The 12,574-nt window shown below is 39.3% G+C and overlaps 1 protein-coding gene across 1 annotated transcript in view; it reads left to right on the forward strand.

Moving 5' to 3' along the window:
- The window catches only part of cfap299 (cilia and flagella associated protein 299), a 122,597-nt gene extending 110,846 nt beyond the window's left edge, over positions 1-11,751 (forward strand). The window contains exons 5-6 of the mRNA XM_038288119.1: positions 6,887-7,016; positions 10,215-11,751. Coding sequence (XP_038144047.1) covers positions 6,887-7,016; positions 10,215-10,307 — 223 coding nt within the window. The 3' untranslated portion in view covers positions 10,308-11,751. The remainder of the gene's footprint in view (positions 1-6,886; positions 7,017-10,214) is intronic.
- Positions 11,752-12,574: the final 823 nt, after the last annotated feature.

A 12,574-nucleotide genomic window follows, 5' to 3' on the forward strand; every position in this document is an offset into this window, starting at 1 on the left:
CGCTCGGTTTTCAAAACTAATCAGTCTCAGTCGCTCCCGCGTCATCTCGTGCTGCATTCACTGCAGTCCGACATTGTAAATTAGCGGTCGCAATTCTCAAATTATCCATAATTTATAAGCCTCGCCACCCCTACCGCCAACTGGGGTGGCAGCAGGGGTGGCAAGGCTGTCATTTAGGGTGGCAGTTGCCACCCTATGCCACCCCAGTAGATCCGCCTATGGTTGTATTAAATTAAAGATTAACCTCGCCAGACAGAAAGACCTCTGTGAATGACCTTTTACGGGCCTCACCCACTTATAAAGTGTTCCTCAGTCTTCGTTGTGACTCAATCGTCTTTTTTTCAAATGTAGTTTTCATCATATTCTGTTTTAACATCCTTTACCTGTTCTGTGTTAAAAGCATCGGGAGCAGGGTGGTCGTGGGGCATTGGTGCAGCTGTGTGACAATGCCTGTAGGTCTGCTTTCTTTGAGTATTCAGAAAAAAGTACCTGTCAATAATTTTGTTTGACTTTCCCTCTAAGTTGACCTGGTGAAATGAGGAACTTTGTTTCGATCTTTGGGAATGTGGGAGTGAAAAATGCAGCACAGTCTCATACATATCAGGACAACTAGTCACACTATTTAGGAGTTTTACTGCCAAGTGTATGATTACACATTGTCTCTATATGAAGCCAGTTTCTCTGTAGTAGTTCATTTTTCCACATATACATTTATAAATCCCCATTATTTTACAAAATTACGGTACCATAACTTTGCAAACAAACAATCATCTTGATTTTCTTTTCTATAATAGCAGAAAAATATCAGCAGATTCTCTAAACTGATTTCTTGCCAGTGTTTCTCGTCCCATGCAGGGATTTTTTTTTTGGACAGGTAACATTATTGCATTGATACGCGTTAGTATAAGCTGATTTAACATTGAGACATTTATCTTTGCATCTTTCTTTTTATACAAATCAAATTGAAATTTTAATGATTAACCTAATCTCATAAGGGTAGCACTGTTGCTAGCCTCTTTTCTATCATTTTTTCCCCCATTAAAGATAAGCAGGTCATAATAAATAACATGAGTTGTTATCTTTGTTTATAATATATATACCGGTAATACAAATTCTAATGAATAGGGATTTAAGATCTTAATTAGAAGAAATTCTTCCAGTTTCCAACATTAAATCCTTTCGGATTGTTTCCATGTCATTGTGCCACACGATACATGTCAAATTTCAGAGCAAAAAACAAACAGTGATACAAATAAAATGCTTTGATATATATTTATTTGCCCTAAATCAGTGTAAAAAAAATATCCAGATGGGGTCTTTAACTCAGTGTCACGTCCTTTAATTTTAAATTGCTTTTTTTCAACACAGTAAAAACTATTTTCAAGACTTATGACTCCAGGTTTCTCATTACCTGCCAAGAGGAAAAGAGTTGAGACCCAAAGAGAGCGTTCAAAACCTGCTATAATAAGATGTTTTCACCTCCAAACCTGAATCATATTTCATGTCAACAAAGAGAGAAGATCGGCCAAGTCCATGACTGAAGAATGTGAAGCTGAGGCTGTTTTCTTTTTTTTTTTCTTTTTTTAACAGAAGAATAAAATCAAAGCTTTCGATTTAAATTACAAAATAGGTCCAGGAGATATGATTGACTGTCAAATACAATTTCAAAATAAAATTGCAAGTAAAACACCTTTAAAGATTTCATTGTCTTTTTTAAAAACAAGGTTGAACATTATTGCTCCTCAGGAGAATGTAAATACTGAGCGAGTTTGAATCGGATGCAGGGAATTAATCAGTGATTTATTCTGGAAATGAAACCATTCTTTGGTTTCACTTGCTGATTAGCTACAGCTTCACCCTGGCTTTGGTGCCCTGCACATCAAATTGGAAACAGGTTTTCAACCTTCCAACCTCTGATAAAGAATATCTGGCTCCCAAGTCTGTTTTGATTTCCTTTTTGATCTCATTTTGGTCCCCGTATGAATGTTTTTTCTGTAGTGATTGCTTTTTGCTGTGTGTTATGCTTTAGTTTTCTTAGGATTTTGGATTCTAATAAATCTAAAAAAAATTTGCAGGTTTTTTGTTTGCATAAGGGCCCTTTTCTCTTTTGTTCATTCAAACAATAGCCTTCTTATAGATACAGTATCTGTAAAGCAGTTCAACAGAATAGCATGTCCCAAATTATTTTTTGAAAGACATATTTTTAGCAAAGCCATGTATTCCATACACCAAAAAAGTCTTTAAAACAAGCTTAGATTGTTTCGTAAATTGTTGATACTCACATTTGTAATGCTCTAATCTGTAGAAATAGACTTAGACATTTATGGTCATTTTGTATACACAGTGTTTACAAAACAAAATTTCGATGCATACAGCTTTTCAACAGAGAATGAGCAGCTTACAACAGTGAAATGAAACATTTCCATTTATAAAGTGCAGCAGTGATCAGAATGTAAACAGCTTAGGAGAAAAGGAAAAACAAGTTTAAAGTCATGGTGCAAAAGGAATTGATATGGAAAGGTTACGTGCATTGCAAAATTACTATGGTGCGAAATGAAATAGAACATTGAGTTGTGATCTATTTAAAGGGATTATTAAAAAATCAGCTGCGTGGATCGTGCAAATATAATGTTTATAAGTGTCTCATGGGGCAGCAGGGAGAACAGTCCATTCTGGCAGTGTGAGGGGTCGCTGATGATGTTACCGGCTCAGGACACGAAGCTCTAGGATGAAATATCTTCAATGGAGGAAAGAGGAGCCCAGATGATCTTCTTTGCTGCCCTCAACACTCTTCTCACATTCTTCCAGTCTCAGGCGCTGCAGCCTCCACACCACACTGTGAGACAGCTGGTCAGAGGTTGTATTTGATGTGCACCCCCAGGAATTTAGTGCTGCTGACCACCTCTACAGCTGAGCTGTTGATGAGCAGTGGAGTGTGGTTAGGCCAGTTCAAGATGATCCAAGATGATCTCTTTCATCTTCTCCATGTTCAGGATCAGGCTCTTGTCTCTACACCTGCCCACAGGCTACTCCCCCTCCTCTCTGTGGTCCTGGTCATTGTCGTCTTTGATGAGGCCCACCACTGTAGTGTCGTCTGCAAACTTGACAATGTGATTGGTGGTGAACCTGGGGACACAGTCATGTGTCATCAGGCTGGACAGCAGGGGCTCAGGACGCAGCTCTGATTGGAGCCTGAGCTTAGGGTGATGATATCAGAGGTGTTCTGTCCAACCCGGACTGACTGAAGTAAATTTGAGAGGAGGTCTAGCAGCCAGTTGCAAAGGGTTGTATTGAAGCCCATCTATTCCAATTTTCCTATCAATGCTGTGGGATGATGGTGTTGAAAGCTGATTTGAAGTCTAGGAACAGCATCCGCACATGTTTTTTTTCTCCTCCAGGTCTGCTAGGCTCAGGTCAAGAGCAGAGGAGTGGTGGCCTAGTGGTTAGGGCATCAAGCTTGGAATTCTGAGCTTCTGAGTTCGAGCCCCACTCCCACAGACTGCCACTGAGCAAGGCCCTTAACCCCACACTGCTCCCCGGGCGCCGCACAATGGCAGCCCACTGCTCTCCAAGGGGATGGGATAAATGCAGAGAATTAATTTCGTTGCTCTGTACTTGTGACTGTGGAATGACAATAAAGTTGAATTCTATTCTAAGGGAGAGCCCAGACACATAATGGAGAAAATTCTTTTCAGCCATTTGTATCCGGGATCTTTTTCTTTCAGTCATGACCCAAAGCTCATGACCATAGATGAGGGTATGAACATAGGTCGACTGGTAAATCAAGAGCTTTGCTTTTTGGATCAGCTCTCTCTTCACCACCACAGACCTGTACAGTGCACTCTTCACAACACTCAGCTGCGAACCACTCGAGGGAGAGCTGTAGATCAGGCTCTGATGAAGCCAGTAGAACCACATCATCTGCGAAAACCAGAGATGCAATCCTTAGGCCACCAAAACAGATCCCCTCAACACTTTGGCTGCGCCTAGAAATTCTGCCCATAAAAGTTATGAACAGAATCGGTGACAAAGGGCAACCTTGGCGGAGTGCAACCCTCACTGGAAACGAGTCCTACACTACATCAAAAAAATGTTCCTTCACTTTCCAGATTATCAATAATTCTTTAAAATTCACCATATCTCAATATGTCAAATATTTATTGCATAAAATAATTAAAAGAAAAACTTGTAGCTGAATTAATTTTGAGTGAAAAACCATATCTGACTTTGGGCCGGATTTATCAAGATCCAATTTTGCGTGCAGTAATTTGCGCTCGCAAACTGGAATTTTGCGCGAGGGGCTGAACCATGGTTTGCGGGTGATTTAACAAGAGCGATTGCGTAACTGGTGGCAGGTGCAAAATTGTTGGAGACGCCCTATTTAAATGATGGTTTTGCGCGTTTTGTGGTTTGCGGCAAAGTAGTTTGTAGTTTGTGCAAACTAGTGCATTAAGAAATTTTAATCTTACAGTGACATCCCCACCCAATCCCAAAGAAAAAATAATATATATATATATAGCCTATATATATAGCCTATATATATATATATATATATATATATATATATATATATATATATATATATATATATATATATATCCCTGCGATGGACTGGCGACCTGTCCAGGGTGTACCCTGCCTCTCGCCCATTGACTGCTAGAGATAGGCACCAGCACCCCTCGCGACCCCACTTGGGACAAGCGTGTAAAGAAACTGCAGTAAAAAAAAACAAAAAAACAGGTGTTTTGTATTGGCCTCTAGAAAAATGCACATACCAAATGGGTCACAAGAAGTGACTGTGGATAAGATGACTGCGCGCACTTCTGAAAAACGAGATTGGGAGATCCCAGATGCAAAAAAGTGCAATGTTGCAAGGAGTTTTGTGATATCTGGGGTATTGCGTGGGTCCTCCTTGTGGCTGGCTCCAAATCCATTCAGAGTTCCCCCAACAGCTCCAAAATGGCAATGCTGGATAAACGATATGTTTTGATGATCGTTTTCTCCTTCATTGCAAAAAATATTCACACGGAGTGAAAAAATGCGTTCTCTGCGTCTCCTTGCTTCTTGCTCCTTCCTTCCTTTCGATGTCTCCTTCTTGCGACAATAACCGCTGCCATGTGTGCGCAATTACGCATACAGACCATTTGCACCTTCTTTTGAAACGTGTTAAATATAGAGTCAGATACCGTTAGCAAAATTGCTTTCAGGTTTAATAAATCACTTTGCGAGTGCTAAATTAATATATTTACATGTTCTCCTCCCACAAGACGCACTTTTGCGTGTAAACGCCCCATATTGCATATTCATTGCAGAAAAAGTACTAAATGGATAAGAGGCACTATTTAGCACGTTTTAAAGACCAAATCCTTTTAGCACGCTGTTGATAGATCAGTTTGTACATTTTTTAGCGTGCGCAGTGAAATAGCTCACGTTTTTATACACGCAAACCTTTGATAGATCCGGCCCTTTGTGTGGAACATTTCATATAGGTCTATGTTTACTGTTGTATATTAGTTTGGCTTTTTTTAATCCCAGTTGGCATGCAACCTCTTTCACTGTTAAGGTAGTAGACCTTATATTATGTAAGATATATTGAGATGGTACTTCCTATATTATATTATATATAGGGAGTCCCCTAACTTTTTGTAACAGATAAATGGAACCTTCTTGTAATGCTCACCCTTTGGCCTTGTTAGCACAATCTGTTAGCCCCAATGGTTCCCAACAGCCTGTCAGGGTTTGTTAAGTAACTCTGGCCAGTGATCATCTGTTCCCATGTGCATCTGTAGTGTTTGCAAGATGTTGGTGACACTAAGTTAAACAACAAGTTAAGGTTATTTATTTAACCTTGTGAACTTACTTCTTAATAGAAATGCCTTAAGGGCAACACAGCATCACAGGTACTGATAAATATCTCAATGGGATTTCTGAAAATCATTCACTGTTTGTCTTCCAATTAGTGTTGCTTTTAGTCTAATTTCCGTTCAAGTAGCCTTTATACTGTTATATGAGCTCGGATCTTTGAAACATTCAGAAAATTGGTTACATGTTTTCTAAGGGGTAAATTACTGCTGTGTTAAATAAATAACCAACATCTTCCCAAATAACCTATTTTAATGAAGATCTTTGGCTCTTTCCTGCTACTGTAGAATTTGCTTGGAAAGATACAGAATGTTTGACATAAGAAGCAATTACCAAAGATCTACCAGACCTGCTGAAACAGCAGCTGATGAAGTGAAGGTTGATACATATCATGGTTGCTGTGGGATCTCTGCTAGATTTTATACAGTTTTTTTTTGTTAAAGGTCCAATTTTATGCTACATTTGAAAATAACAGAAAAATAGGAATGAGGTGCCCTAAGCATTTTTTTACCATTTGCGCAGGAAAACTCCTATCAGATTAGGCAGACAGCATGTAGTTTACCACAAACATCCTCATTCAGGCATCTTCCGGAAGAGGCCGCGCCCCCATAGAGTTTCTAAAGATGGTGCAGAGGAGCGAGGAACAATACAGAAGAAAAGGTATTAATCCAATACTCAAATGAACGTGTTTGGCGAAGCCTGCTTTTTAAGTGCCTATGTTGTAGTCCATTTTTAACACACCTGAATCAAATGAGTGGCTCGTTACCATGCCTCTACTGGGCTAAATGTGGGGATTGACCTTTCGATTCAGGTGTGTTAGAGAAGAGATGCATCTAAAAGGGCTGAACTTGAGCACCCCTGCTCTACACAATACAGTATGTATTCATGGTCAGTTAGCAGAAATGCACAGAAAATGAGTGGAGATCTACACAGCTATCTGAACTGTGCCTATAGCATCCATTTTTATTCTTCATTTAAAACCTTGTTGAATTGCTGGATCAATTTTATCCCATTTCCTTCACAGCTACTACAACTGGAGGACACAAGCAGCCACCTCCAACTCTAGTCCCAACTTCTTGGTGGTTTATGATGACCCAAATGGACTTCTCTTTAAGAGCAAGAGGGACGAAAAGATACTGAATGTGGATCCTTGGGTAAGGATTGTTTTTTCTTACTGCTTTTGTTTTTTGGCTTTAAGCGGACACATGGGGAAGTTAATCAGATAAAGTCACCTGCTGCATGGCTGTAAAAAAATCTTTCTCAATAGAAAAGCCTTATCAGCCTTATCAGATCCAGTTTGCTTCCAGGCACAGATTGGCCTTTAAGCTGGAACAGAGCATGTTAATATCAAAGCCCCTATACTGAGCAACTGGCTCAAGCTTTAGGTATTACAGCTTTAAACAAGCCACAGATATCAGCTAGACATTTTTGGTGTGGCTGGAGAGGCAGAGAGTGATAAAGAAATCTTATTTTCTTTCCACCTGCAAGTAGAACGAAGGATCAGGGGTCGAGGCAGGTGCTTCCTCCACGCTGTCCTTCTGGCTAAAGCCTAGGAAGAATAACGGCCCACAGGCATGGTTCTTATTTTCCCTGCCGCTTTCCTCTTTGCTGGGGGGTAGGGATGTAGTTGGTGGGGCCGACCTATTTTGAAATTGCAGACAGGGCTGTGGGGACTGCGTATTTGAGGCCAAAATGGCAGCAGAGTGTTCTAGCTGTGGTTGAGCCCCGCCCCGACAGGCCGTCTATTAAAAACACAAGCGATGGAAGGCACAGGAAACCAGGGACATCAAACCACCCGCATGCTCAGAAACGCAGCACAGCTCAGACAAGAACGTCCAGCTTTTAACCCTCCATCTGTGTTCCATAGTTGCAAATCAGCTGCTTAATCTTTAAACTTCAGGCTATACAACCTTGTTTTTTTTTTTTTTTCTTGGCTTTGTTTTTCTGCCTTTTCCAGACCATAACCACTTTTTCTCTTCTAGCCAGAGAAGTGGGTTTGTTGATGAAGGCCTTCTCTTATCTCTGTGGCTTATTCGGTTTGGCTGAACAAAACTGGCTACATAAAAAAAACTTTTGTCTTACTGATGATAGGAGCATTAATTAAACATTTTGGATTATTGATAACGATTGTGTCACCTACCAGAATGTCCGACTCTGGTGATGAAGTCATTTTTAGCCGTCTGTTTCTCCTAAAGGTGCTTTGAACTCACCTCAGTCATTACGACACCCACAGGGATGTTTGAGGTAAACATGTAAATTGAGTGTAATGGTTCGTCCGATGGATGGAGTCGCAGCACAGGATTCTGACACAGTTGGTCTTAAAGAAAATGGTTCCAGCTGTTTGTGGAAATACATTTCAGCTCCACAGGAACATGTTTTTCCTTTTTCTTTTTTTCCTTTTTTATCAAGACCAACAGGCAGAAATTGACATAAACAGATTTGCCAAGCATTTTTTTTAGGTCTTGACTTTGAGTGGGCCATTCAAACACAAACATGCTTTGATGTAAACTGTTTAATTACTGCGGTTGCTGTATGTTTAAGGTTTTTGATCCTGTTTGAAAGTGATCATCCACCCTCTTCTCAACAGGTTTTCTGCCAGAACTGCACTTTAGTAAGCGTCATCCTCCTTCCCATCTCTCACCAGCTTTACTATGTATGCTTAAAATTGCACCCCCACAGCACAATGCAGCCAGCACCATGTTTTACAATAGGACTGATGTATTGAGGGTGAGGTTTACAATCACTCTCCTGCCAACCAATATTCTGAATGTAGGCCAACATTTATTTTTTTGGTATGATGTAACCAGACCACCTCCTTCCACACGTTTGTAGCTGTTTTGCACTTAAAGGTGGTCTTCAGGCAAAATGTTTGAGAATTACTTATCATGCCCCTTTCTCATAGCATTTAGGCTCTACTATATGTGGGACTGTCACATAAAATCCTTCTATAATACCACAAAGCTTAAAGGTTTTAATGTAAAAACATTTTTGTGGAAGTTTTTATGGTTTAATACTATCTTTAAAAGACATTTAAAATCATTGTTTCTAATGAGCCAATTTATTTGATTTTATTTGCTATAACACTGTTTTTTTCGCTGAATGTTTTGATTTCTCAAACACATAAACCCACAGAGGTTCATGCAGAAACACTTTAGCCTAATCTACTGTATATTCCTATACGTGATGCAGATGTGTAAAATAAAAAGTATGAATACCTCTTTACCTCACATAAGTAGAAATTTTGTCTCTCTATATTTTACTGGTGTAATATATCTTAGACAACGCTTTTCTTCTACTCCTTACAATCTTTTGAAGTTATCTCCCCTTTCTACTCCTTAAATTTTAAAAATAGTGCTGTTAGTTTCATTTAATTTAAGCTCATTTTCGTTATGGCCTTTTAGTATATAAAAAATAAACCATCAAATAATTTGTTTCATTCTGACAATTAATTTATTTGTGGTTCACAATGTACCAAAATTAATTGTTCTTCAAGATGATGCAAAGTTAAAAATGACACTGTTGCCATTAGTTATAAAACTAAAGGAATTAAGTACAAGGACATTATAATTCAGAGTTGTATAAAAATGTTCCTTTAATAGGTTAGTGCAGCAACCAGGATAAGGTTTAAAGTTAGCCTAGTAAATTAGCCCCACCTGCGAGCAGCCAAAATAATTTTTGCCTGCGAGTTTGGTCTAGCCTCGATCAATGCCCCAGGCCCTAGAACTGGCGGGCCAATCATAACGCGGAGATGTTTTGAATTTCTGGATGCAAAGCGGGCGGGGTTTTGAGGGCGTTACGACAAAGCTGCGCGACACTGGAGATAACACAAGGAATATGACAACCACTATTAAACAGTTCTCGTTTGACTCAGCTTTGAAATCAGTTTTGGAAGGATTAGACTTGGGGTTTTTATTGAAAAGTGAGCAGGAAGCGGCCAATAGGCACAGACATGGTTTGAAAAACAATGGGTTGTTCTCATCATCAATCTTCTGATGTCTCATTCATCGGGGCCAGACTAAATTACACATTTAATCTCACATGTAGTCTGGTTTATCAGGCTAGTTTAAAGTATCTGTGCTTAACATTTTTTCCTGCATTACTTTTACTTTTATACTTTGGTTTTAAAAATGGTACTTTCATACTTTTATTTGGGTGAAAAGTTTAAGTTAACACTAACTTCTACAAAAGTGTTTAACAGCTGATTTATACTTCTACTTGAGTAATAAACATTCATATTTTTGACACCTCTGCCCTGATGAACCTCTTCCTGAAAAAGCTGCTTTTTTTTAGGGTGAATTAAAACCACACATCAGCAAGTTTGAATAACTCTTTGTTTCTCTCTTGTGTTTCAGTCTGGCCCCAGTAAGGACTACAGCAGGACGCTCCTCCAGTCGCACCTCTACATCCACATTGTGCTGTACGACCAAAGTGTGAGAATGATCTAAGTTGCAGACACTGCAGCCGACACAGGCACACATGTGGTTCACAGTGCACAGCACAGAAAGCCTCTAATTTAAGCTGCAGCTGCATCGAAATTTACAAACTTCTCCGCATATCGTGCATGGCATCAGGGTGGAGGTGCTGCTAGTGTTTGGGGGGAAAAAAATACGACTTCAAACAGAGAATTCCCAGAGGAAGATGTGGATGGACTGGTGTGACAGCCGGAAGGTTTCCGAGTGGATCTTAAATATTCCTTTTGGTGCAAGCTATGTGTTATCTGGCTTTGCACATGCCAGCAGTCATAGTTAAGAGCTAGAACCTGCTCAGTGACCCCAGGCTCATCCATCGTTGGGGACAACATGTTTTGGGCAGTTTGTCTAAACAAATTAAAGGTGTAAGGGCTTTGAAAGATGATGGGAGTTACTTTTATGTCCTCCCCCAGGCTGCGGTAGCTCCATTTGGACTGAAAGAGTTAGTAATGGGCTTAAAGCATTCCTTGTGTTCCCAGATAAGAGGCACAGTACACCGCACATCAAAGCTTTCAATCTTTTCCATGTTAGCCACTGACTGACAGGTTTTCATTCAGCATAAATCTACAAATAATCTTATTCGGAAAATTGTTTGAAATCTGAAGAAGTTTGTTTTTTGCTACTGATGCTGAAACAGCTGGTGGGAATCACACAATATTAACTCTGACCATAAGATGATAACAAATTACAGGATTTTCATTTATAAGCCAGCTGAAGCTGCATCTTGGCCAGTGATTAAAGTAAAATGATGTATTTTTCCACCAAGTTCTTTTTGAAATGTTTTCTAAACATTTTAGGGGAAGCGAAAGCTTCACAATCAGACTTGTAATAAGAAAGGTTTTCTTTGTTCAAATTCATTCATCCCCCCCATTATTTTACTTCCCCTCCACAAAATAAAGAGGTCAGCTAATGAGTAAACAGATTCCACCTGTGCATAACTTAATCCAACATAGCTGCAGCTATCCTGGGAAGGAATCAGACGTTTGTTATACAACAAAGAGCATCTTGAAGATAAAGAGCCAGAACACAAAGATGAGGGAGAAAGATGTGGAGAAGTTTAGAACAGGGTTGGTAAGAAAACAATATGCTGAGTTTTGAGCATTTAATGGAGCACCCTTTGATGCCTCATCTAAACTTAAAAAAGGATGACAGCTATTCACCTTAATGACTGATTTTCCTCATCAGTATCTCATCAAATTCTGCTGAGGGCCTGAAAATGAGCATAGGCTACTTCAAGAAGGGATCAATCTGAAAGTTGCAAAATATGTGCTCTGCAGGATTAGAGCTGTAGACCCCTGATCTACACCAAAAGGCCAGGCAAACAGAGCATAGATTAAAAAAGCAATTAAAAGCTTTACAACTCTGGAAAAGCTACACAGATCAACATCTCAGGTGGAAGAAGCTGGTACCAGGACAACATTTACACTGTGTCTGGCTCTGCTCCACTCAGCTGCTAAGTTGTCAAAAAAAAAAACAGCCATTATTTTTAATTAGGGTATTTAGACGGCATCTGTCAGTGTTGGTGGGTGCCTGCGACCAAACAGCCCTCTGGCAAGATTTAACTCCATTCTATCTTTGTTGGACGCCAGATCGCAGCAGATTTATATAAATCATACCCCAACAGAAGGAAACAAAAAATAATCATAGTATAAAGATTTTCAAAACAATTCACTAAACACGGACTAACTTAAACACCTCACTATAATTTATATATTTAGACTTTTTATATGCAATTTTTATGAGCAATTTCACACATTATTTCACTGAATATCTACATAGGAAATCAAAACATAAACATTAAATGAACATAATTAAGCAACAATTATAGCTTCTCTGCAATTAGTGTGCTAACCCATTGTAGAATATAACATATGCACAATCTGTGTATGCTATTTGAAGCACCTCTGGAGGCCAGAGAAGTTTGCAGCAGAGCCAGACGCAGTGTAAATTTGGGATTAGTCATTAACCCCACAGAACTGATAGAGACTGACACAAAATGTTTTCATTTTTAATGGTAAATTTATGTTTATGCCATCTGCCATTCCTTCAGCTGCAAATATATAAGCTGATTTGTGTTGGTTGGCAGCATAAAATGAGACTAAATATGGGTGAATTCAGGGGACATGAAGTGGTGTTTTGTTGGCAGTTTACATAGTAAATTGTTTATGGGGGAAGTTTAAAATTTCTGCAGTTTTCTGTCCATAGTTGTAAGAAACAAAAAGTTTATCCTGTTTAAAAATATT

This window comes from Cyprinodon tularosa, unplaced genomic scaffold, assembly GCF_016077235.1.
Source record: "Cyprinodon tularosa strain WSP-4 unplaced genomic scaffold, ASM1607723v1 ctg249, whole genome shotgun sequence".
Taxonomy (NCBI): Eukaryota; Metazoa; Chordata; class Actinopteri; order Cyprinodontiformes; family Cyprinodontidae; genus Cyprinodon; species Cyprinodon tularosa.